At 43.6% G+C, this 25,847-nt stretch overlaps 1 protein-coding gene across 5 annotated transcripts in view; it reads right to left on the bottom strand.

Moving 5' to 3' along the window:
- Kctd1 (potassium channel tetramerization domain containing 1) overlaps window positions 1–25,847 on the bottom strand; it is a 201,495-nt gene that overhangs the window by 8,645 nt on the left and 167,003 nt on the right. For all 5 annotated transcript variants that reach the window (XM_031365036.1, XM_031365038.1, XM_031365039.1 and 2 more), the window contains exon 3: window positions 8,757–8,901. In XM_031365036.1, coding sequence (XP_031220896.1) covers window positions 8,757–8,901 — 145 coding nt within the window. The remainder of the gene's footprint in view (window positions 1–8,756; window positions 8,902–25,847) is intronic.

The following is a 25,847-nucleotide window of genomic DNA, read 5'->3' on the forward strand; positions in this document are numbered from 1 at the left end:
CACCTCCCTGGAACACCAGAGCTGAGAGTCACACAAGCATAGGGTGAGCTGGCCCGCTGCTTGTTTACTGCATGGTGCATTACTGACTTCTGTGTGAGGAAGGATCTGTTAATGCCATGGACTTCCTAGAGCCTCCAGGTCTTCCAGCCAAGTAATGAGGCTGGGAACAGTCTGCTTGCCCAGCTTCGACCCCAGGGAGAAATCTGTCCCGTACTGAACAGTGGTCACTGGGCCTCTGCTGAAAGCTTCCATTGGCAGAAGCTTGACTTTATAAGGCACAGCACCTAGAGCTTTGGCAGCTTTGGTTGGCAATATTCGAAAGGCCTGAATTTTCTCATACTACCAACATGTTTGTTCTAATTCTCTCTGGAGTTATGGTAATTTTAAAAAGTGGTTTTGTTTAACAAGGAAAGGGGCTCCCTGGATGTTTACACACAGAGACTTCCCTAGGCTAGGACATTCCTTGCCCCCTGCCCTATTCTCTCCATACCTCCTGCTCTCTCTGACTGCTGACCTTCCTCTCATACATGGGGCACCCTCTGCTTCCATTTCTCTCGCATTCCCTCATGTATTCAGAACTCTGTCCTCTCCCAAAGCCCCTCTGTTATTTATCTCCATCTCTCTCACACACATCCTGCATCTGAAACAGAATGTCATAATGGGTGCTTAATTTTGCTTAACATGATACTTGCATAATTTTGTGTCTTTTTATATTTCTCTTTAAAATTTTTTTTTATTATTATTGTCTGTGTGTATATGTGTGGGACATGGTGTGTGTATGTGTTTGTATGTATATGTGTGTGCGTGTGCATGTGTGTGTTTGTGTGTGTATGTGTGTTTGTGTGCATGTGCATGTGTGTGTTTGTGTGTGCATGTGTGTGTGTTTGTGTGTGTGCATGTTTGTGTGTGTGTGTGTGTGCGCGTGTGTGAATCAGAAGACAATTTTGTGGCATCAGTGGTTTGAGGATGGAACGTTATCAGTTCTGTGATGGGCACCTGGGCTGGCTGTGCATCCTGGCTACTGTGAAGCATTAAATATGGATGAGCAAGTGCCTTGTAAGCTGACGCAGGATCCTTACGCTGTTTTCCCAGGTCAGGGAAAGCTACACCACCTGGTACTTGTCCCCCTCCCCCTTAGGCACCTGCATAGTGATTTCCATAATGTGATATTTCCATAGTGATTTCAACCAGTGTGACTTGGCACCAGTAGTACACACCACACCAGCTCCTCTCCCCCTGCATCCTCACCACCATTTGATAGGCATTCAGACAGGGAGATGAAACTATAATGCAAATTTTAACTACATTTTCCTGACAGTTCAGGATGTTGAACATGATTCCAAAAGAATATCTTTTATCTTGTAAAAATCCATTAAAGTGCATAAAAACCTGACTATAAGACCCAGAACTCTAAAATTGCCGAGGAAAACATAGGCAGAACACTGTGAGATGTGTGTAGGAATGACCTTCTGAAAAGGATTCGAATCACACAGATGTAACCCTAAGAACTGACCAACAGCATTGCATGCAGTCAAAAGATGTTCACAGCCCAGAAGACAGCAGAGGCAGCCATGAAGTGGGAGAAAAATCTTTGCCAACTGTACATGTGACAGAACTGGCAAAGAATTACAAAAGCTACCTAAAACCCATCAATAAATGGGTTGATGACCTGGGTAGATAATTCTCAAGGCAGAAAAACAAGTGACCAGGAAAGCAGAAAAAGTGTTCCACATCCCTCGCCCTCAGAGCCATTGTGATCTTACCTTCTGCTGACCTGCCCTTCAAACACTGGAGCCTGCTACCATACAGGCTCAAACTAATCTTTTCACTGACTCTTGCATTTGTTGTGGTTCTGAGGCATTTCATCTGCCATTTACACTTGACTTGACGTCCAGGACAGTCTCTGTTCAGTGAGAGGTTCTGTCACCATTAAGGACACCATATATCCAATTGCTGCTGGCCAGGATGAAAGAGATGAAGGGAAAGAGCCAGATAACCAGCTGTGGTATTCCCTTCTTTGTCCCTGCTTCCAGCCTGCATGTGTGAGATGGACCATGCATTCTCCACCATGGTGGATGCAGCCTTCTGAAACTGTGAGCTGAAATAAATCTTTCCTTAACAAAAGTAGCAAATACACATCATAATGAAGGGACTTCTCATAGTCCTGGTCAAAGGGTGAGTCAGAGTCTAAGTGGCTTTTTACAGAATTGTTCTTCCCAGAGAAGAACTTATGCTGGCCTTCCAGCAGCCAAAGGCTGCTCACAGTCTGTGGCTGGGAGCTTCCCACCACTCCCCTTTTGCCTCCATTGCCTCCCATCCTTTTCTGACTCTGACCTTCCTGTCTCCTCTTGGACTTTTAAGAACCCCACATAACACAGCACACTCAGGTGATATGGGGTCATCTCCCTAGCTCACGTGCCTAACTTAGTCAAATTGGAAAATCCTTCTTTGCCATGTAAAGGAGTTAGGGTTTGGCTACCAATGACTTCTGCCTCTCCTACTACCCCAATGCAAAGCACACCCTCCCTTGGCTCCTGATCTCTGTTTCCCCTTTGTTTATAGGAGAATGGTCTGGATCCTCATTTGTTGTCTGGGAGTGTTCTGAGATCCTGCATGATTAACCCCATTCTAACTTCCATGCTGTAGGCTTTGAATTTGTTCTAACTGAAAACCTTGATTCCCCCATCTGACGTCCTGAGTCTTTCCTAGTGCCATGTCATTCTGAACTGGGCAGTTTGTTCCTATGAGAATTATTGTGCAAAGTAACAAGACAACGGGACTACATCCAGCCCTCTGTGGGACTCAGGCAGTAAGTCAAGACTCTGGACTGGCTGTTCCAGGACTTAGGAAGCCATCATTTTTTAAGATCACAGGCTCACGGCTATGGCATTCTGTAGGGGCTTGTTGGAAGGCTACAGTTTAAAGTGGGATTTAATGGGGGCAGATGGCATTCTGGAATGGAGTCACATCTCCACACCGCCCAGGCTTCTCTGTCACTGTTTCGACCTTAGCCTCTGCCTGAAAACTGAGGGGAATAAAGATGATAGAGCAGATGGTGTGCTAAGGTGTGGCAGGGCTCGAAGTCTCTCACTGTAGATAGTAAATAAATGAACACGTCAATAAAATCAAAGGAAATGAAGCTACAAGGGCTTGGGTTCCCCTCTGCTGACTGCACACTAACCATTATTTTTCTTCTAAATATTTTAGAAATTACTCTGAAGCCTGGTCATGGATGGACAACTCAAGACCACACATCACTTGGTCTAATGCTTAAATTCATTATCATCCTCTTTTCTGATAGATAAGATAATGATAGAGAAACCATGGCTGTTTTGAGACTTCTGGCCTTGCTTGGTAACATCCGAAGAATTTCTGTCACTAAGTAAGGGTTAGGACCCTTCATCCTGAGTCCTAGAATATCATCCTGTGGGCCTAGCATTGAGCTGGGTCAAACCACTGGGCATCCCTTTCTCTCTCTTCACCATCCTGGCTGTGCTTTCACATATCCCACAGCTCTGTCTGGTTCCCAGGGAAGAGGTGTTTTCTCTGTGCTGCGTGGAGATGAAGGTACATGGAGAGGAGCCGAGCCATACTAATAGCTCACCATGCCCCTAAGCACTGGCCTGCCGACCATGCACGGGCCCCTCTCACTACACCATCATTTTCTAAGAAGACAGGTTTACTTTGGCCATTCATTTTCTTGGCAGGCTCATTCTTTTGTTTGTTTGTCTTTCTCCACTTCCTAGCACACATTTCTAGTTTTGGCTCACTGGATTACTTCCTACAAAGTGAAGTCGTCCTGTTGGCGGCTTTCTCTTAGAAACCTTGGCCCCATTCTTTAGCAGGCCTTCTTGATTCCATGATTTCAACTTCTGCCTTGAGAGTTTTGTGTGGCTCCTTTGGCGTTCTCTGGTCCTGGGCTTGACCCCACTGGCCTCTAAATCTTTTGAAAATTTTCTATGCTTCCTTTCTGATCTGACGGTGTCCTTTCTTTGGCTTATGCAGACTGAACAACTTTAGTCTCTCAAGGCAGTAGATGGAACTAGATCAGAGATGTCAAGGCAGCAGGTTGGGCTCCAGCTGCCCAGGGGGAGATGATCCATAGCATTTGCTTTCTCTCACCTGTGAGTGAGGAGCTTTCAGTGTAGCCCCTGGAGAATGGTGAAGGCTGTCAGAGGAGCAAGGACTCCGCCCTGGTGCCCACTTCCTCTGATGGCTCAGTCCCTACTCCGTTAAAGGGAAACAGTTTTTCATAGACTCATCAGGTCTCAGTGATTTTAACTTCTGAGAATATGTTTTTAATTTTTGAAATTTATAATAATTTTTTGAGATAGGAAGATGGAGACCCCATTTTATAAGTGAGCTTGCCTAAGACCTGGAGACAAGTACACGAGCTGGCCCAACCTCATTACTAAGTGAGTAGGAGCCATACCAGACAGTTCAGAGAGCAATGAACTGTAATATCTCACTCAATAGGTGGTCAGGTAGTATCTCAGAAAAACTACATGCACAGGTCATTTCTAGAGTCAACCAAGTAAACTTCTATGTGGTTATGGCACTACACAAAATAGTACAAAAGGAAGGTAGAGAATTGTTAAAAGGAACAGGTCCAGAGGGCCATGCTAGGTTCTACCACAGTTTGCTTTGGTTGTCCACTTGACATATCTGGAAAGAGGCATCTTCAAATGAGGAGGAATTGCCTTTATCAGACAGGCCTTTGGGTAGAAGGGCCCACCCTACTATGGGCAGTGCCATCCCTGGGTGGATGGTCCTGGGCGTGTATGAACTGAGCATGCTAGAGGAAGAGTCTGTAAGCGGCACTCACCTGCCATTTCCTGCATCCAGGTTCCTTTCCTGCCCGCCCCCCCCCCCCCATGAGGGACTGTGATCTGTAAGCCACGCAATGCCCCCTAAACCCACCAAGTCATGTTTGGTCATGGTGTTTATAACAGCAACAAAGATGCAAACTGGGACAGGTTTTAACATTAGCCATCTGAGCAGCAGGAATATAGTGCATAAGTTTTTTTTGTTTTTGTTTTTGTTTTTTTTTGCTTCTTTATACTTTTAATTTTTTACAGTATAAGAATGCTTCTGTAAGATTAAAAAGCATTAGAGTTTTGAATAGGCCTGATGCATAGTGGATTTGTCTAAATCTAGGAAGGATGGATATTTATAGAGAACAATCTCAGCTTCAGCTGTTGCCAAACATGTTAAAAATAACAAGCTGGAGGGAGAGAGAATCTTATGGGATCCTTCCTAATAACGCACAGTTTCTGACTTCTGGGGTATTGGGAATTACAGTCACACAGTTGTGTTTGTATGCAGGGACTGAAGTAGCAATAAGCAAATCATTGTAATTGAGGATGGAATTACGAGAGGAAGGGAGGGCAGCTAAATCCATATAAAACACTCAGAGAAGTTCTGCAACTCCCATACAAGGAGAGCTGGCTTTCAGTGGGAGCCAGGACACATGCTTCTGAAATATGAAATTTCAGAATTGCTAAGTGTGTTTTCAGCACAGACAACATATTTGTGGAACTGGATTTTAAGGGGGGCAGGATACTAATACTGTAAGATTTCATGTCCTTGTTCACTCGGCATTGAACGGCTGGAGCCGGAAGGCAGCAGTCAGTAGGCATTCTCCCTAACAAACCCGGAAAAGCAATTCTTCCCACGTGAACAGGATAATGTCCCGCCTGCCACGGTTGGAAGGGAAATTCTGGTATACCGACTGATCACATGGGCAGCCGCTTTTATGATTTCCATGAATTGCCACTGCTTTTTGTGGTTTAATCTCATCAAGGGCCACAGAGCCACCTCAGCTCCCAATTCTTCCTCCAGTTGTTCTTCCTCGGTTCCAGAACATGCCTTGATGCCCATTACCCAGCAGTTCCAAAGGAAGCATTTCAAGGCCCCAGACACATGCGTCTCTTTTGACAAGGTTTTTGGATCCCCACCACCACCAAACTTGGGCAATGATCAATTGAAGGACATGTTGTGCGCTTAAAGTCGATAAGCAGCAGATATTTAGGTTCAAGAATCCTCAGGGAGCAGGCCAAAGGTGTAGTGAAGCAACTGGCCCAGTCCTAGGTGACTAGGGCAGCCCCCGGGGCATGGCCTCTGGAACTGGCCATATCAACATCTAATCTGACCGCTCTTGGAGGTAGATTCATGCTGCCCATGCAAGTCCATGGTGGAGGGTTAAGCCAAAGTATGCGTTTAGAATACTGAGCCCCTTTCTCGGAATATGGTGCCATTAATTAAAAACAAATGGCTATACTTACTTTCTAGCAGTAATTCCCAATTTGCTTTCTTATGGTTACCCTGTTAGAATTGGGAGTTATAAGTGATGACATTATATAAATGATGCAAGCTTCCAGTTTTCAGTTTAGTCCTATATGGTTTTAAGAGAAGTGGGCCGTGTATTGATATTCAGCATCTGGCCTCCTGGGACTCCTGTAGCTAAGTAAGCAATTTCCATGAGCATGGTGTACAATATCCTTTAGAAAACCATGTGTCTCTGTCTGTAAGACTATCACCATGCAGTGAGTTAGCCACACCAGTACAGCATACTTAGGGTCAGAGTCAAGGCGGTATATGGCTGGAATTTACATCTTTGTTTAATTTATTTACCGCTTGTGTGGGAATGTACATGTATGCATGTGTGGGTGTATATGTGGAAGTCAGGAGGCAATGCCTTCTATCAATTCCTTCATTGTTGTTGTTACTATTAGTGTTTGAGACAAGGCCTTTCACTGTTTTAACTAGAGCAGCTGACTGCCAAGCACCCAGGACTCACCCCTCTGTGCCTCTCGGTGCCTGGCTTCTCTGCAGAAACTGAGAATCTGAACTCAGGCCCCAGGCTTCTGCAGCAATGACTTTACTGATATGCCTCCCCAACCCACAAGACCAAGTTTCAGGTGAACTGCTATAAACCAGCAGACCCCAAATTAGTAAGGGGCTCAGGGGCTTTTCCTCCGTCCTCTTTTCTGAATTGGAAGTAGTGTGCATGTGCCAAGGATTACTAGTCAAGCGGAAAAAAGTGCTTAGGACTTACTTAGGGCATGTTTGTTTTACATGAAAAACTATGCACCTTTAATAGGAAAATGAGGATTGTGAGGAATGACTGCCGTGAGGGTGCCTGAGTCTCTGCACTTCTGCCGGAGACCTGAGGAAGACTCAGGAGCCTGCTGCTCCCGGGTCAGCTCTAAGCTCTGGTGGTGGTGGGGGGTGGCGCTCTGGAGGGTGCTCACTGCCGTTTAGGTTCCAGGCTCTTGGTTAACACGTCACGGCTCTGAAGTGTTAACTCCCTCTGTGTGTTAAGAAGATGCCATTTCAAATACAACATACATATTGTTTTACTTAATTGGAAATACATTTTGTATCATTTTATAACTTGATATTGTCACTGAGTAATAAACAGATATTGATGAACCAATACTCTTTAAAATTATTCCATAATATGGATATTCTATATTATTTCCAACCGCCTACAACTTTGAACTCCTTTTAGGTATACTGTTTCCCTATTAGAAACATGACTAGCAGATATCCTATGTACACACATACTTACATGCTTATGTGAACATTTATAGAAGATAAATTCATAAACATAAGATTGCTAGACAGCATGCATGATTGAAATTTTAATAGCTATGGCTGAATAATTCTCCAAAAAGGTTTAATCATTTCCCTCCCAGTCACATTGTGTATCCTGCACAGTGTCTATCAATCTTTAAAATTCTAGTCAAATATATAAACACTAGTATATCATTTTATTTTTGTTCTTTTGATAAAGAGGGAGATTGAATATCATTTTAAATATTTACTGACAAATCTTTTTTCTCCCTTTGGGACAATCTTGTTCATAGATAAAAGTTCCCCTAGATTGTTTTATTCTTTTATAGATTTGGAGGAACTCTTTTATGATAATATTAATCTTTTATTGCAAATATTTCTTCTACTAAGACATCTTTTATGTGAATATGATCTCTGCTTCATAAAGATGTTTTAAAAAACTCCTTTTGTGTATGAAAAGTCTTAAATATACCCTTTCTCAAAATAGAAATTCCTTTCAAAAACACACCCTGCACACTTCTCATTTGGTTTATTGCTTCCTGGACATTGCAATTTCTGTTTTGCTTTTGTTGCTGTTGTTGTTGTTGTTGTTGTACACTATGACCGATTCTTGCCTACTCCATAGGCAGCACATTGATTCTGAATTTAAATGTTTTAATTAGTTCTTTATTGGCTCTGGTAGTATTCAGAATTAGTTTTAAAAATCTCCTATTTAGAGAAACATTACCAACCATAAAAATTCCATTTTCATGTATTCCCTTTTAATAAAAAACTTCCTAAATGCCCCTCTGTTCAAATTCCATTGCCTTCAGGGATTCTCCTACTGAGCTTGATGCCATCACTTGCTCCTCAGTTTTAAGGGAGCAATTCTAGAACTGTCTTGCTGATATTAACCTTAGATTTCTGGGAGAAAAGTTCTCATTGCATTAAGAAGTTTCTTTTACATTCTAGCTTGATAAGACATAGCAGAAATTAAATTTAACCAGCTTATTTAAATAAAAGCAAATGCTCCCTTATCCTGTATCATTTAAATGCCATATGCTCTGCTTCATGAAGACATGTCAAGGGGCTGCTGAAGACGCTGGAGTTGGTATGTGTGGTAAGGGTATAGAATTAGAAACAGTTTTTGGAGCACATAAAAAAAATCACGTATTTATTTTTAACACAGATTCCCTCACCTTGAAATCATCAGGAATGAGGAGTTTTGATGTTCGTAGAAAATTCAAGATATATCTGAACATCTGGCCGTCTCTGTCGATGAAATAGTGCTGTTTGAGACTGTCCAGAACGATGGGTTCTGTACCATCAAAAAGTCTTCCGATTCTGTGATGAAAGAGGGGGAAGAGCGGAGACAGACCGTTAGATCAACAGGCCACTTCTGCTTGGAGTCAACGGTAGCATAGCACTACTGCAGAGCAGCATCAATGGCCTCTGAGGAGCACTGGCCTCTGCTTCACAGATATCTTAGGGTGAGAAAGTCAGACCAGTCTCAGGCTTGTCCAGACAGGCGCCTTTCTTCTCTGCCTCTCACCTGACATGGTGATCCCGGCAGGCAAGAGGCTGTCACTGTGACTGAAGAACTCGCCTTTCTCCAGTGGCACTTACCTCTGCTGCCTGCAAAGGGTTACTTCTCCCCCGTGTGTGCGCGTGCGTGCGTGTGCGTGTGTGTGTGTGTGTGTGTGTGTGTGTGTGTGTGTGTGTGTGTGTGTGTGTTTAAAACCCTTTCCACTGTAAAAGGTGTTCTGTTTTAAAGAAATGTGTTCCAGCATTTTCCCAACTCATAAGTCCCAGGCTTCTAAAAATATAATAATAGAGAATGCCAACATTTATTCTAAGAGGGAGCAGATAGGTAGCTCGTGATGCCGAAACACGCCAGAGAACAGAATTATGTGTCCTTTACCATGGCTCATTCGACTTCTCACTAATAGTACGGCTATGCATATTGCTCCATTTTCTTAAATACTTTTTCCCCCTGATCTCATAACATACCTGTCTCAGTTTGGAAGTTTTGAAATATTATTTACTGCTATAAAGATTATTTTGAAATAATATATCATCTAATCGTATGTTGAAATGTGACAAAAGTCACAAAAAAAATCAAGCATTCTACCCCTTAAACATAATAAATCATATTTTTCCTCTTCTCTGATATCAGTCAAGCAAATTTTTGTTTCACTAACAGTATTTTAAAGATAGTTCTAAAACTCATACCCTATCCAAAGGTGGATCACAGAAAGCCAGAGGAGGGCTGCACCTCTCAAACATGGGAAAGTTTTTTTTTTTCCTGAGCTTTCCATGGACTGCACTGATTATTTAGGGTACAGATTACAATCACCCTAGGACTCTTTCACTGTCTGTTATTTCTCATTGACACATCAATCAAACAGACAACCCCACTGAGTCACTTCCAGGACAGCCTGCTGCAGGACCGGATAGAAGGAGGCTTGCTTGCCTCTTATTGAAACGTTTAACTCTTCACTTGATAAGATGATAAACGCATGCTTGACATGGAAAGGAGGAAGGCCATATTAACTAAGTGCTTTCCGGAGTCTTCTGCTGTCCTCAGCACCTTTACCTGTAATAAATACACTGTCCTCATCTTAACGATGAAGACATCTGCCTGAGAGATGAGGAACTGGCCTGACTAGTTAAGTAGCGATGGGGGTAGTGGGGACAGGCTGCTGCTAGGAAAGGTGGCTTCCTCACGCCCATGAGAATCAAGCATTGCTACCAAGGAATGAACACTTTGGGTTTAGAGTTGTTTCCATCTATATTTGTTAAATAAGAACTTTATAGTAATGAACTTTAAGCACCTATAACTGATTAAGTCAGGGGCGTGAAATAAATCAGTATCAATGGTTTCATCACTTTATTAGGCAGAGATGAAAAGCATTTTGTTTTAATTTAGTTCTAGCGGTCTTGCATAGGAACTTCCGGGCTTACACAGGAAGTTCACGGGCACAGGATGAACACTAGTATATACACACCAAGTAGGTGCAGATAGGAGCTGCTCACTCCTGTATGAGGAGAGTGGAATAGGAATGTGGCTCAGCCAGTCACACGTGGCCTTCCTGGTATTTCCATGTGTTTTTTACAAAACTAACTCATTTTTAAAAATAAGCTTTTGTTTCCTCCTGGTTGATGAGAAAAACGCAGTAAGTCATGGTAAGCTTAGAAAGTACACAGTAGTAAAGAAATTCCAAGAAAGTCAACATTTCTATATTTATTAACTTATTAAATACTTATTAATAGGGCTGGTGAGATGGCTCAGCGGGTAAGAGCACTGACTGCTCTTCCGAAGGTCCTGAGTTCAAATCCCAGCAACCACATGGTAGCTCACAACCATCCATGATGAGATCTGACACCTTCTTCTGGTGTGTCTGAAGACAGCTACAGTGTACTTATTTATAATAATAAATAAATCTTTGGGCCAGAGCGAGCAGGGACTGAGTAAGCGGGGTTGACCAGAGTGAGCAGAGGTCCTAAAAGTCAATTCCCAACAACCAGATGAAGGCTCACAACTATCTGTACAGCTACAGTGTACTCATATACATAAAATAAATAAATAAATACATCTTTTAAAAACTTATTAATAAATTAACTTATTAATAAATGTAGAAATATAGATGTAATTATCTATCTACTAGTTTACTGTGCTCTACCTAAGAAAGAAAAGGGACATCATTGGCTTTTGAGCTCTGCAAATTAGGAAAAGAGTGTCCCCGAAATAGCTTTTAGGGTGTAAAAAACCCAAACCAACCAAAACAGGAAATGTAGCATGAATGCAACAAAAGGTATCCTGGGAAGAGGAGAAATTAAATGGGTAGAAAAGCTGAGCAGCTCAGCCCAGCCCAGCCAAAGCAGAATCTGAAGGCCTCATTGCCTTAGGCAATGCTGAGGGCAGTTAGAATAAGTCTCTAAGGAGAAATGGGAGGGATGGACCACAAAGGCGGAAGTGGAAAGCCAGCCAGGGCTGGAAGGAGCAAGAAGACCCAAGCCCAGCACTGAAGCTCTCATCCTTAAAGATGCATCCTCCTGCCCCCACCCTCCTCCACTAATGGCCACATCACCTGCTGCTGGCCTTGGAACCTTTATCCAGATCTATTATCGTGAATGTGGAGGAGTGCTGGGCAACCAGAACCGGAAAGGAATAGGACCGCTCCCGGGACAGACCAAGTAGGGTAGGACTGCCCCAAGCAACGGGAACTAGCATGGACCAGGCTGATGGACATGCTCCCAAGAGTCCAGTGGCAAAGAAGGGTATGAACCCTTGGGTGGAGGAAGGTAATGGGAAACCATGGGCTGTTTAGGGCAGAAAGGGCTGTGGAGAGAGGGTCAGGACTGTGGAAAGAATGTGAGAGGATTGTAAAGGGTGCTGGGGCCTTGGATACACATTCCTGAGCAAGGTGAAAGCCCTCATGAGAGGAAGTTGGTTCCCTATCTCCGTCACAAATGTTACAAGTAAAATGAGGGCAGTGCTTTACTTTCTGCAGACCATAAGGGAAAAACTGTGTAAAAACAGCAGAAGGGGAGGGAAGGAGGTGCCAACCGGAAGATAGCTCCTGGTGGGCTTTGAGACTGGGGAGATTGTGCTGTAGAAAAGTATTGTTTGGCTAAGTAAATAAAGGGGGGGAACTGACAGGGCCGTATTTCTCATGGACATATGAATGGAGTTACAAATCACCCTGCAATGCTGTGTAAACCTGCTGCCTGGAAACTATGTGGGACTGATTACAGTGTACAGACCTTGGAGAACATTCCTGGTTTCCAACTGACCAAGACCAAGCCGGCTCCAGATGATATATGGCTGGGGTTTTCTTCCTCTCTCTTTTTAAAATATAAATCCAGTGAACCAAACGGTAATGCTGAGAGAGACGTCTATGAGGTTTTAAAGGCTAGTAACTATTTTAACTAGTATTTAATGTCTTCCTTAAAAAGCAAATTTATTTTGGATAGTTTCGATGTCACACCAAAGCAGACAGAATAATATAATGAATTCCTTAAGTGAAGACACTGGGATCCGACTTTCAATACCCACCAGTTCTTAATTAATCTTGTTCCATGTCTACCTTTGTGCCTCACTGGCCCTTACTGGGAGTTTTGGAGTAAATCTCAAATACCACATCATTTTATCTGAGTATTTCATTAATTGCTAACATTATAAAGGTCTGCTAAAATAGGAAGTCAATAATGTTGAATATTATTTTTCACAGGAGCGTTGTGGATTCCTCTTACTTATTGCTCAGGGCAGAGCCTACTGTGGAAGCCAGGCTTCTTTGGGTAAAAAGCTTGGTTTCCTGCTATGAAGGGTTCCCCTTTTACCCGGGATAGCTGTGTTATTATACACAGTGTGCATATGAATATGAAAGGGCTAACATCTGATTTACCTGGCTCTGTGTGGATCAGTCATTAAGACCGTTTTCTTCTGTATATAGGCCCTGGTTTCTGTAATTTACTGACTCCGTGTCTTAAGGATTTTTCTTTCCTTCGTTTTTGTGTAATCATTTAGTTATTTATTCAGTATCCGCTGAGCCTGACTGTACCAGTTACAGGTCTGGGGTGTGGGAGGGTATGAATAAGACACAGAGCTTGCTTTTGTGGAATTTAATAGTCTGTGTGGCTGGAAGCACGGTCAAGAGCAGTGTGACCGAGTAAATCACTCACTATGTGTGGAATGGATAGTAGGGATAGAAATGAGGTGTGCCTAACCCATTAAACGCAACTGTGCATTATCAGGGAAGAAAGAAAGTTTCACTAGAGTCCTGATGGGGGAGGAAGTTAGTCAAGTACAGGTCTAGGAGGGAGGGAAGGAGAGGACACAGGAGATAGAAATAGAAAGGCTTGAAGCTGGGAAAAGCCTCCGTGTGACTTCTATGTTGAAGCAGGATGACTGAAAACTGAGGCCGAGTCAGCAGAAGCTGCACAGTGAGGAGTCTGGTGCACGGGATGACGGGATGTAGATGTGTTTTGAGGGAGTGGTACTGATGACAGACTGCTCTCCAGGGAATCTCAAGAGAAAGCAAACTTAGGAAGGGAGACAGAAGTGAGACACTGTCCTTGGAGCCGTATCTCCTCACAGCCAAAGCTCATCCAATCTCGGTGCTCTGTGCCTGCTTTTCAGCATGTCATAGGAATGGTGAGGTGGTTCCCAGTCCCAGCTGACGATGAAAATCCCTGGGAGCCTTTAAAAAATGATCTCAGGGCCCCGGAAGTTATTCACATTCACTTAGGCGTTAGGACTAAAGAGCTGGAGTTTAAAAAGCTTTCCAAGTTTGTGTGTTCATTTGTTTGTGAGACAGGATCTTGTAGTCCAGGCTGGCCTCGAACTCACAGAGATCTACCTGCCTGTCTCTGCCTCCCCTCCCAAGTGCTGCGGTTAAAGGTGTGTGGCACCACAACCACAGTGGGCAACCTGGAATGTTTTCTTCTTTCCCTTCCCTCTTCTACCTCCCAAATGCTAGGATTACAGGTGTACACACCACAGTTGGCCTCACTGAGACTTAGTGTCAAAGAGGAGGGGCAAGAGATTAGAGAGCGTGCTCAAGTCCCATGCGCCTGCAATGCTCTCTGTTATTTTGTTATCTTAAGCCGTCTGAACCCTCCCTCAAATAGCTGACTTTCACACTTTCAGAAATGAAAGACTTGATCCTGATCAAGGTCATAAATATATCCTCCAAGAGACACATTTGGCGAGGCACAGAGTTTCTCTAAATCTCATCTTGCTGCTCTGTGGTGGCCAGCAGAGGCAGGCACATCCAAGCTGCTGAAGGGCTACTACTCTGTGGCTAGTTACTAGGAGGGGGTTCCACCACTCGGTGACCTAGATGTCTTATCACTATTGTCTTGCTTGGCCCATCCTACAGTGATCCCCACAGGCAGCCTTTGCTTCTCATCTCACAGGTAAGGAGAGAGCCCAGATGTTTAGTCATTTGGCCAAAGGCACCATATTTAAATGCTGGAGCTTGGGTGACAACCTTGGTCTGACTTCAGAGTTTTTCCTCCATCACTACATAGACTGCCTCTTCATGTATGCTTTGAAAAAAACTCATAGAGCTTCTTTTAGGAAATGTACAGTTGTTATAGTTTGATAAAGTTGATATCCCAAGATAATATGTTATCTTATAACTATCTATTATGTAGGTAAAATAATTTACTTAATATCTGAGATATAAAAAGTCAAGATCTGGGGCTTCTAGTCAGGACCAATGAAAGAAAAAGTGTGCTATAAAGCTGCCACAGTCCAAGTCAAACCAAACTAAAATGAAACACCCTACGACTTCTGAGGTTACTGTCAGAACTGTGAAGGATCACAGGTAGGGACAGGCACCGAGCCTTCGCAGAGTAGTGAAAACTGCTCCTGGGAGGAGGGACACAGCCAACTCCGCCTACTTTGTCACTACCATCCCTGAACACACTGTGTCCTACACTGAGTTGGGAACACTGAATCGGGAACACTCCTATGGGATTTTTGGCTTTACAGCTGCGGAAACTCAAGTCGGAGAGGTTTCCCATCCGTTTCTGAGGCCACCGTCAGCCTCCAGTTCTCTATACTCTGTCCTTCCCACAATGCCCGGTAGACACCTGGTTACACCCTGTTTCCACACACGGGACAGGATGTCATGCTCTGTTTACCTTGGGACAAATGGGATAACCCTTCCAGCTCACTTAAGCCTGACTGCCATTATAGCTACAGGGAGTGATTATATGCAGTTTCTGTAGGATGGACTTGAACAGAGAGGATGAGAAAGACCTTTGGGGAATGAAATGCTAGGACTGACCAGGGGGCAGTGGGGAGATAAGGCAGAGAAGTACACTAGCTGGGCATTTATACCCATGCAGGAACTGTTGGTCAAGAAATGTCCCAACCTCTCAGTTCTAAGGAAAACATGGTCTGGACTTGGAGAAAGAGTCCATTTAGTTTCTGGTCCAGATTTATTTTGCTGGCTACCACTTTTAGAGGCAACTCCCAAATGACCTCTTTAGCACTTAGGGATATATATTTGTAAGTTGTAAGTGATATCTACTAATTGAAAATTGTGAAAGTGTAGAGGGTGGAAATGTTAGCTGAACGTAAAGTCTGTCATACGTCTACCATCTAATGAAGCATTAAAAAAGAAATCCCATTTTGGGTATGAAAAATCTATCCCATGTCCCTCACACATACCACCCAGGTGCATGTGTTGAAGGCCTGGCTTACAGCGGGTTATATACTATTGAAAAGTAACTGGCTAGATGGGGTGCTAACTTGATCAACATATTAATGAGTTTCAGCCAAATGGGCTATGTGGAAGTGGGACCCAGTTGGAGGAAGCAATAGATCCCTGGGGAGTGTCTTTGAAGTGGCATATTTGTCCCCAGGATCCTTTTTCTTTCTCTGACCCTGGGTACCATGAGGTGGCCAGTTTTGTTCCATCACATGCTCCTCACTATGATTCTGTGCCTCTTCTCAGCCTAAAAACAGCAATGTTAGCTACTGTACACCAAACAGGCCTTTCACCCTCTGAGGTGATCTTGCTAGACATTCCGATACAGGCAGAGTCTGTGCAACTGTATGTACTTTTCAGGGCTTCTACCTTGGCTTCCCAGCCAAATTTCTTTCCTAAGATTTGAAATCTGAGATGGATGGCAAGCAGGGTAGAGGGGTGGGTAAGTTGTGTACATTTGTGTCCATGCACAGTTTTGTGTGTGTGTATGTGTTATAAGTGTAGGGGGAACTGTCACCATAGGAGTTTGATAACATCAGGGAGATAAGCATACATGAGCAGAGGAGATGATGACATGTGACCAAAGGGCTCCTTCCTCCCATCTCTGCTGAGATTACAGGGGAGGGAAAGGGAGCAAATGAAGACGTGTGCTGCATTGCTAATGGATATGTCGGAAACATAGCGTTAAACTGATCAGGGACTCCATGACACCGTCTCTACTGTGATAGGCTATATTCTTGAAACTGTGACCAATATAAGTCCATCCTGAAGGAAGGAAGGAAGGAAGGAAGGAAGGGAGGAAGGAAGGAAGAAAGGAAGGAAGAAAGGAAGGAAAGAAGAAGGAAGGAAGGGAGGGAGGGAGAGAGGGAGGAAGGAAAGAAACCCTGAACGATCATAAATAGCATTTAATTTCAAGCAAATAAAATGCTGTTTATGATCATCCAGGGTTCTGGGATAATCCTTTACTGTTTCCAGTCTTGGGAACTTTCATGTTTTATGACTACAGATAAAAATTGATTTAGATCTTGTTATAGAAATGGATAGAAGTAATTTAAGGGGAAAAAATAAAATAATTTAAGCAAAACCCAAAGCAAATTGTGTCTACTTGTGGGAAGCTGAGCTTCCAGTACCTGTCCCCTGGGGCAGCACCATTTTCTTATGTGATATATGGAGACAGTAGGGGAAGAACAAAAGGCATATTTAAACTGCAAACAACAGAATATGTGGCTGCCTACACAGGAGCTCAGCATTTTGGAGAATCCATCCTGAAACTCATGGCTCAGGGAGACCAAGGCCACAGAGACACTATGTAATCTACAAGAAGTTGTAAATGCTCCCATTATTGTGTTCACATGCACATGTGTGCCTATGTGTCCTCATTTGCAAAGTCGGGATACTAGTACAGGCCTGTGCTGGGGTTCATCCTCAGTTGCTCTCCACCTTACCTTTTGAGACAAGGTCTCTCACGGGACCTTGAGTTCACTGACTCGCTCGCTGCTGAGCAGGCTCTAGGCACCTGGCTGTCTTTACTTCCCAGAGCTAGTACACTGGCGTTCCCCACCACCCGGCTTTGTACGTGAGCGCTGGGGGTCTGAGTTCAGGTCCTCCTGTTGGCGCATCGTGTACTTCACACTGAGCCCTCTTCCCGGCACTTCAGAGAGCTTTGATTTGTTTTGTTGTTTTAACTGGAGAACTGGGATCCTATCAGACAGTGAATTCTTACAGGGAATACGCGGACACGTAATAAAACACGCGCTGTTCTCCGTGGGGCACGTGGTATCAACTCTGCACCACTCTGAGCTCCCTACTTTGCAGGGGAGGACACTACAGCAAGCTGATACATGATGCCAAAACTCCCACAAGGCAGCGGGGCCACAGGCCCGGCTTGGACCTTCTCCTTTACTGCCCAATGGCCATTTGTCTCTCTATAAAGCACCATGCCTTTCCTGTCCCAAGCTCGGCAGCAGCTGGCAGATGTTCATCCTTAGATTAGGTGCTGTGCCCCCAATCAGAATTCTTTCCGTCTACAGGATCAGGCTGAATTGGAAGACAAATTTTGAGGTCACCTGAGCTCACTTCCTGGTTCAAGCAAGTTTTCAATGGTTTCTAGAATGAATGACTGTTCTTCTCAGATGAGCCCAGGACGAAATCATCATGCCTTTTCCTGGAGCCCAGCTGGGTATTTTCAGTGAACACAGTCTGTTTAGGTTTTTGTCTTGCTTTCTATGTGAGCAGGCAAGCATGAACATGTGCGCACGAGCCTGCCTCCACAGCCACCCTGCCTCCTCCCAGCAGTCTGTTCTATATTTAGAGGTATTTTTAACACACTCCTTAGGCTTTTTTCTTGATTTAAGAACTCTAGAATATGTTTTCCATTTTACAGTAATAATCCCCATTCAGAGGGGAAAATGCTCTAATAGCTAACATTTATTGAGAATGTGTTCAACACCCTGCTGAAAATTTTACAGATTATCTGCTTGAATTCTCACAGTGGTAATACTAAGTGTTAAAAAAAATGCCTAATACAAGGAACATTTGATTGCAGCAGTGAGGAAACTGAGTCTTAGCACCATCACGAGGTGAGGATGCTGAGCTAGTGGGCTCTGCTCTCCCTGAGACTGAGAGCCTGTCTGTCTTTGAACGGGCCCAAGCCCCTCCAGTGGCAAAGCCATGCAAGCACACTAAAATATCAAGCGGGGGGGGAGAGGGGGGACTGGAGGATACAGATCAGCGGTCGAGTCCTTGCCCCATATCTATAAGGACCAGGGTTCTTCAGTTCCCAGCACTACAAACAAAAGACAGAGGCAGAAATCACTCACAAGGTGTGGGAATCTGTCCCACATCTGTCCCCACTCAGACCCCCAGCTCCTTCCCTGTCCCTCCTGCCATCTTCCTCCTTCCCACCGTCCTTCCTTCCTTCCCTCCCTCCCTCTGTCCTTCCTTTGTATCTTCCTGTCTTGAGCCCCCCATTTCTTCCTCCTTCTGTTTCTCCTCTCTCTTCTCTTTCTTATGGTGTCAAATCCTCAAACCCAGCATGTACTGTACACTAGCCAAGAACTCTACCATGACACTACCGCCTCAGGCCCTCCCATTTCTTATGACTGGACACACTCTTTCATGTGTTCTGGGTAAATCTAATTGTGCTTGATTTCTACCCTTACTCCTGGGCAAACCTGACTGTCAGATTATAGAATGTAGTGCACCATTCCTGAGTCTTCCCGTGGCTAGCAGATGCCTGGGTCGGCCTCTGCCTGGTCTGGCCTCTGCCTGGGTCGGCCTCTGCCTGGGTCGGCCTCTGGCCCCCTCTGCCTCACACTTGTGACCATCCGTGAGGCTAGGCTGGTGAGTGCAGTGTGCCCATGCTTCCTTTGTTGCTTCACTATTCCAGATGGTTGGAAATCACTGACAATATGCTACACTCATTGCTTCCCACAAATGCGCATCATATTGATCATCCGAGAGGACGATGGCCAAGCCAGCATTTCTATTTCCAACTTAACAGTTTTCCCCACTTGTGATCATGCCAGCAAAACAGTGGCTTATAATGAAATATTTAAATCTTTTGCTTAGTATGTTTAAGTGAAAATCTTAGAAGCTTAACGGAGTTTAATGAAAAGAACAAGAAACTGCCAAGAAACCTGTTTAATGCTTTTTTAACATCCTCAGAAAGATGGACAGAATAGCTGAATCCACCTCAGCTTGTTTGTACGGCTTTCTAACTCTCTCATGTTCAGAGACACAAATGCACACACCTAGCATATGCATAAATACCACACATGTACACAAATGTATGCACAGCATACATGCTGCACATATACACAAATACATATATAACACACATTTACAAATTTGCACATATCATATGCATAAATAGCACACACATACAAAAATGCCTGCACATTCACATGCATACATGCCACACACACATATATAAATTCACATACCATATGTATAAATACCATACACATACATAAATGCATGCACACTCACATGCATACATGCCACACACACATACACAAATGCACACACCAGACCATACTACACATATATAAATGCATACATATAAATATGCATACTTGTCACAAACATATACAAATGCACATACACACATGCATATGCCATGTATATACACATGCACATGTATATATTCATACATACCACACACATATACAAATTAATGCATAAATGCATACATGTCCAAAACATACAAATTCACACATGTAGACTAATGCACATGCACACACAGGAGCACAGACATGCATACACACACACATTCACTGTCTTAGTTAAGGTTACTATTGCTGGGATGAAACTCTATGACCAAAGCAACTTGGGAAGGAAAGGATTTATTTTGTTTACACTTCCATATCACCGTTCATCATTAGAGGAAGTTAGGACAGGAGCTCAAACAGGGCAGGAACCTGGAAGCAGGAGCTGATGCAGAGGCCATGGAGTGCTGCTTACTGGCTTGCTTCCTATGGCTTGCTCAGCCTGCTTTCTTATAGCACCCAGGACCACTAGCCCCAGGGATGGCTCCATCCACAATAGATGGATTAAGAAAATGCGTGATAGCTGGATTTTATGGAGGCATTTTGTCAATTGAAGTTCCCTCTTCAGATAACTCTAGCTTGGGTCAAGTTGACATAAAACTATCCAGCACACACACAAATGCTCGCACATACAAAACGTCATGATTACTATCATTTAAAAGTTTTACAGCAAAAGTCTCATTCAAATATCAAAAGGTGGTTGAGTGTATGGAAATGAATTCATTCCGTGATCGTATGACTTTAGAGTGATGAAGAAATTTTAAAACTCATTCAGAAACCGGCTTCCCAATGAGACCACCTTGGGACTGGGAGTCCTGCCTCCTTAGAGAGAGAAGAGCTGAAAATTTAAATTCATGCTGCAAAGTTAGTAGCACATGGACATGTTTAAGGGTGCACTGAATATCCTTGTTACCCAACTGCCTTCTCAGGATGTCCAGCTGCTTTTTCAGGTCTCTGTGGGATGTGCCTGTTTGGCTGTACACTCTGAAGCTTTATATTTCTAGATTATGTTGTACATATACTTAGTAATCACCAACTCATCAACCAAGTGTCCTGTGAAAATAAAATGGGACCTGTAGAGCCAGGCTTACTCCTGTAATCTCATAATTTAAAGACACACTGAAGCACATCTTACTGTTGTGTGCTTGGGAGACACTCATGAAGGCTGCTAACATCTCCCTGCTGTTGGAAGCAGCAGGGCCACCAGCTGGAGGTGTCTGTTCTGGGCTATCCCTCCCTCCCTGCTGAGCCTACACTTGGTTTACATAATTCAAAAACTCCTCCAGAGGTACCAGGCCAGTCCTTCAGCACACTGGACAACAGATGCATCTCTGGATATTTCTCCCTAAGTCGTCCAAAAAACAAAAATCAGAACCAGGCCCCAACCTACTGATTAGCTCAAGTAAATGCTTCCAGCTAGGAACAAGAACTTGTCATTTCCCTTTCCTGCCCTGGGTGCTCATATACAGAGGTGACAGTGTCGGGCAGTTGATATGATGGCTTCCCTTGGCTTGTTCTTCCGCCTACCTATGCAGATGTCTCAAGGAGAAAGAAGCAAGTGCCTTCAACAAGTTGGGAACCTCTGAGGCAGGTGAGCTCCTCCCAAGCCGCCCCAGCACACTGTGTTCTTGGGAAGAAAACCATTGCTCCTCTTTCTCTCCAGCTTTCTAAGGATCGCTGACACCTCAGTGGGGTGGAGAAAGGAATGTGCTTTACTCAAACATAGTTCCATGAGTTTGCTTGGTTGTTATGACTTTTAGTCCAATAATTTAATTCATCTAATAATCCTCTTTCTGAATTCTCCCTCATATCAGCTCATCCCTCAGATGGTAAATTATCAAAATGTTGATGTTTTGGTGAAGCCTCTCCCCTAAAATGCTTAAGATTATAGATTCATAGGCCAGTCTTACAGTATTTCTTAAAGGCAGAACTAGAGAAAAGAAAGGGAGGGGGTCACCTAGGCACATAACACACTTGATGGAATGCTTGTGTAGCATTTCTATGGGTATAAATTCTACGCATAGCCCCACATCACACCTGTAATCTCAATATTCAGGTGGAGACTAGAGATGGGGGAATCTTTTTTTCTTTTTCTGTAGATTGAGCTATGTTGAGACCAGGAGAGTTTCAGTTTCTGGATAAGCTCAGAAGTCCTCAGGGCCTGCTAGGCTGTTTTTCAAAGATCAACTTTAGTATGGGGGTGGGCAGCACACTAAGCTTACTGAGGCTGGGGGTGCATCCTAGAGCTCACTAGGTTCAAATACTAAACAAGATAGATAATGAGGCTGGGGTTGGATCCTAGAGCTCACTAGGTTCAAATACTAAACAAGACAGAGTGAGTTCCAATTCACCTTTCTGTGATAAAACCCTCCCAAGCTGCACACTTTGTCACTGTTTAAAAGTCATGGTCCATTGTGAGGCACTCAACTGAGCCTTTCAATATAAAGAATCAGAGGAGATCCTAAAGCGCATTGCCATTTCCAAGCCACCTGATGTTGGCCTTTATTAGCTGCCTGAAGTCACTGTTCAGGGCCAGTGTCACTTCTGGGGACACAGTATTGAGCTTTTGTTTCGTATCAGTGTGTATGTCCATTTGTTCATGGATATGAGTGTGGTGTGCACACGGAGGTCAGAAGACAACCTTGGGTGTTGGTCCTCAAATTTGAGCCGGACTCTCCTTTTTGTTATCTGCTGCTCTGTATGTCAGGCTAGCTGGATGGACAGCCTCCTGGATTCTCTTCTCTTTGCTTCCCATCTCAGGTAGAAGATTGAGATAATCACCGAGACTAAGATACAAACTACCTGCTACTTTCATGTGAGTTCTGGGGACTCAGATTCAGGGTTTACGCTTGCACACAAAAGCATTCTACCCACAGAGCCTTGTCCCCAGCCCCTCCATAGACCGGATGTGGTCTCCCGATGATCTTCAACAACTCATTGATACGGTTGGGAGGCAATAACTTTTTCTGCTTTCAGACTGAGGAGTTTAGCATGACCAGAACTACACACAAGAATAAGGATGTGTGGTAAATAATTCTTACATTCAAAGATTTCCATATGACAAAAGGGTAGTTGGGTTTTTGGAAATCAATGTAATTTTTTATTTTTTATTACAATTATATGTGTATGTGATGATGATGTGTGTGAAAGAGTAGGGTATGTACATGAATGCCAGAGAGCATGTATGTGAGGTCAGAGGACAACTTAAAATTATCTTCTTTATTCTTGAGAATTTCATATATGGATAAAATAAAATATATTTTCCATTTCTCTCCTCCAGTTCTGCCTCATCCCCCCAACATATCCCCTCCCCAACCTTACCATATACATATATCTATTATATCTATATATCTATATATCTATCTATATATAAAACAGATATAGAATATATATGTAAAATATATTTATAGAGAGAATATGAACTTATATATGATATAGACACATATATTCATATATAAACACACACATACATATGTGTGTGTACATATATACAAATATACACACATATACATACATATATACACACACATATATATATATACATATGTACACATACATGTATACACACATATATATATATATCATATCTAACCCACCAAGTCCAGGTAGTGCTCCCATACGTGCATGGGTATTGGACCATCTACTGGGACATGGGAACATAGTAATCCTATCAGTAGCTATATCCTCAGAAAAGAGGGGTTCTACATTTCTCAGAGTACATCAGCTGCCAGCAGCTAGAGGACAACTTGTGAGAGTCAGGTCTCTCCTGTGGACAGGTCTGGGCATTCACCCTGCCATCATGCTTGCACAGTTTCTTGTCACTGAGCCATGTCACTGGTCCTAAATATTTTTATACTGGCTGTTTTTTTTAAAAAAAATAAAAAATAAACCATCTGCACATCCACATGTGTGACTGTCATAAACAACAGGGTCTATAAAAAAAACGATGGTCCCTAAAAATCAATATCTGAAATCTGTGGGCTGAGCTGCATGAAGGAACCATTTAAAAACCGAAGCTACTTCAATGGAACTGTTCTTAAAAATAGTGAGATGGGTCACATTTCCATATACTAACCTTGTAAGAAATTATCCAAATAAATTTTCAAGTGAATAAATAGATCAGGCATTTGTTATATATAATCTTTGGTATGATGAGAAGAAACATGAAAAGATTGAAAACAGTAAAAATAACCCTGGCATTCTCCATGATACTATTCATCATGAAAACGGAAAACTGAGAACTCTTTTGTCCCAAGCAGTATGATTCATGACATAATCAGCAAGAAAAGCCTGGTTTTACCAGACTGTATGTGGCTACACCATAGAACACATGGCACCAGTCAGTGGACACTTACACGTCTCTCTGTCCCCATACATGAGGTGCCCAGACTCTGAGAGACTCAAGGATTTCAGGGGCGTGTCCTGAGACTGGAGTTTGGGTGAGGAGATGCTGAGCTGGTGAATCATTTGACTTGGGAGAACCCAAGTTTCACTGCAGAGCCCACATCCATGCTGGGCACTGCCACACAGATCTCCAGTTCCATCGCTGGGACTGGAAGACATGAGTATCTAAGGGGCTTACTGGCCAGCCAGTTGAACCAAATTAGCAAGTTCCAGGCTCAGCAAGAGACCCTGTCACAAAGAGCCCGAGGCTAGATAGGCTATGGGCCATATGGGAAACCTACTACCATTATTGTGGTAAATGAACAGAGTAACAAAATGACTCCTCATGATGCTGTCATCACATAAATGAGGGCACCACTTGAACTTAGCAGTAAATTAACTCAGGAACCCATAACTGTACAGAGAGGAAGTAACGTTAGTGCGTTCAGCCCTAAATGGGATATCTACATTATAGTTGCCCAAAAGGCTCAGGGATCTATGTGGAAGAGGGGGCAGGACGCTTAGCAGAGCCACAGGTGGTGGATGGCTCCAAGGAAACCTTTCCAGACATGATGGGAAGACAGCAGAAGACCTGCATAAGCTTAGGCCAGACAAAACCCCAGCACAGAGAAGTCCTGCTTCTCACCAAGGGGCACACGATTGTGCTGGATAAGGGAAAGTGAGTTCAGTGACGTGAGGTACCTCCTATGCTCCAGGGTGATTACCCAGGAGTAGTCAAAACCTGGACATCATGGGTTTTGTTTATTTGTTTGTTAAGAGAGAGATAGGAAGAACGTGACATTGGAAGGGTAGGGGCTTGGGGGAAGATCTGGTCTGGGAGTATTTGAAGGAGGAGAAAGGACATGATCAAATGCATTGTATAAAATTCTCAAAGAATAAATACAAATATTTTAAAATAATGTAGAAAGCCATAAGAAAAGACATCCAGTGTCAGCCTCTGGCACGTGTGCACACACCTACCCACACTAACATGTACACACACACACTCACAAAAAATTGAGGATTTCCTCTCCTCCCTGAGAACTACAGTAAGTGAGTAACAGAGCATGCCCAGAAATCTGCATCTCCTGAGATGGAGAAGAAGGCATCAGTTAGAGGGGATTAGGGGTGACCTACAGAGCATGCCCAGAAATCTGCATCTCCTGAGATGGAGAAGAAGGCATCAGTTAGAGGAGGTTAGGGTCACCTACAGAGTATGTCCAGAAATCTGCATCTCCTGAGATGGAGAAGAATGCGTCAGTTAGAGGAGAGGAGGTTAGGATCACCTATAGAGCATGCCCAAAAATGTGCATCTCCTGAGATGGAGAAGGCATCAGTTAGAGGAGAGATTAGGGTCACCTACAGAGCATGCCCAGAAATCTGCATCTCCTGAGATGGAGAAGAAGGTGTCAGTTAGAGGAGGTTAGGTGTGACCTACAGAGCATGTCCAGAAATGTGCATCTCCTGAGATGGAGAAGAAGGCATCAGTTAGAGGGGATTAGGGGTGACCTACAGAGCATGCCCAGAAATCTGCATCTCCTGAGATGGAGAAGAAGGCATCAGTTAGAGGAGAGATTAGGGTCACCTACAGAGCATGTCCAGAAATCTGCATCTCCTGAGATGGAGAAGAAGG

This window comes from Mastomys coucha, unplaced genomic scaffold (assembly GCF_008632895.1).
Source record: "Mastomys coucha isolate ucsf_1 unplaced genomic scaffold, UCSF_Mcou_1 pScaffold13, whole genome shotgun sequence".
Taxonomy (NCBI): domain Eukaryota; kingdom Metazoa; phylum Chordata; class Mammalia; order Rodentia; family Muridae; genus Mastomys; species Mastomys coucha.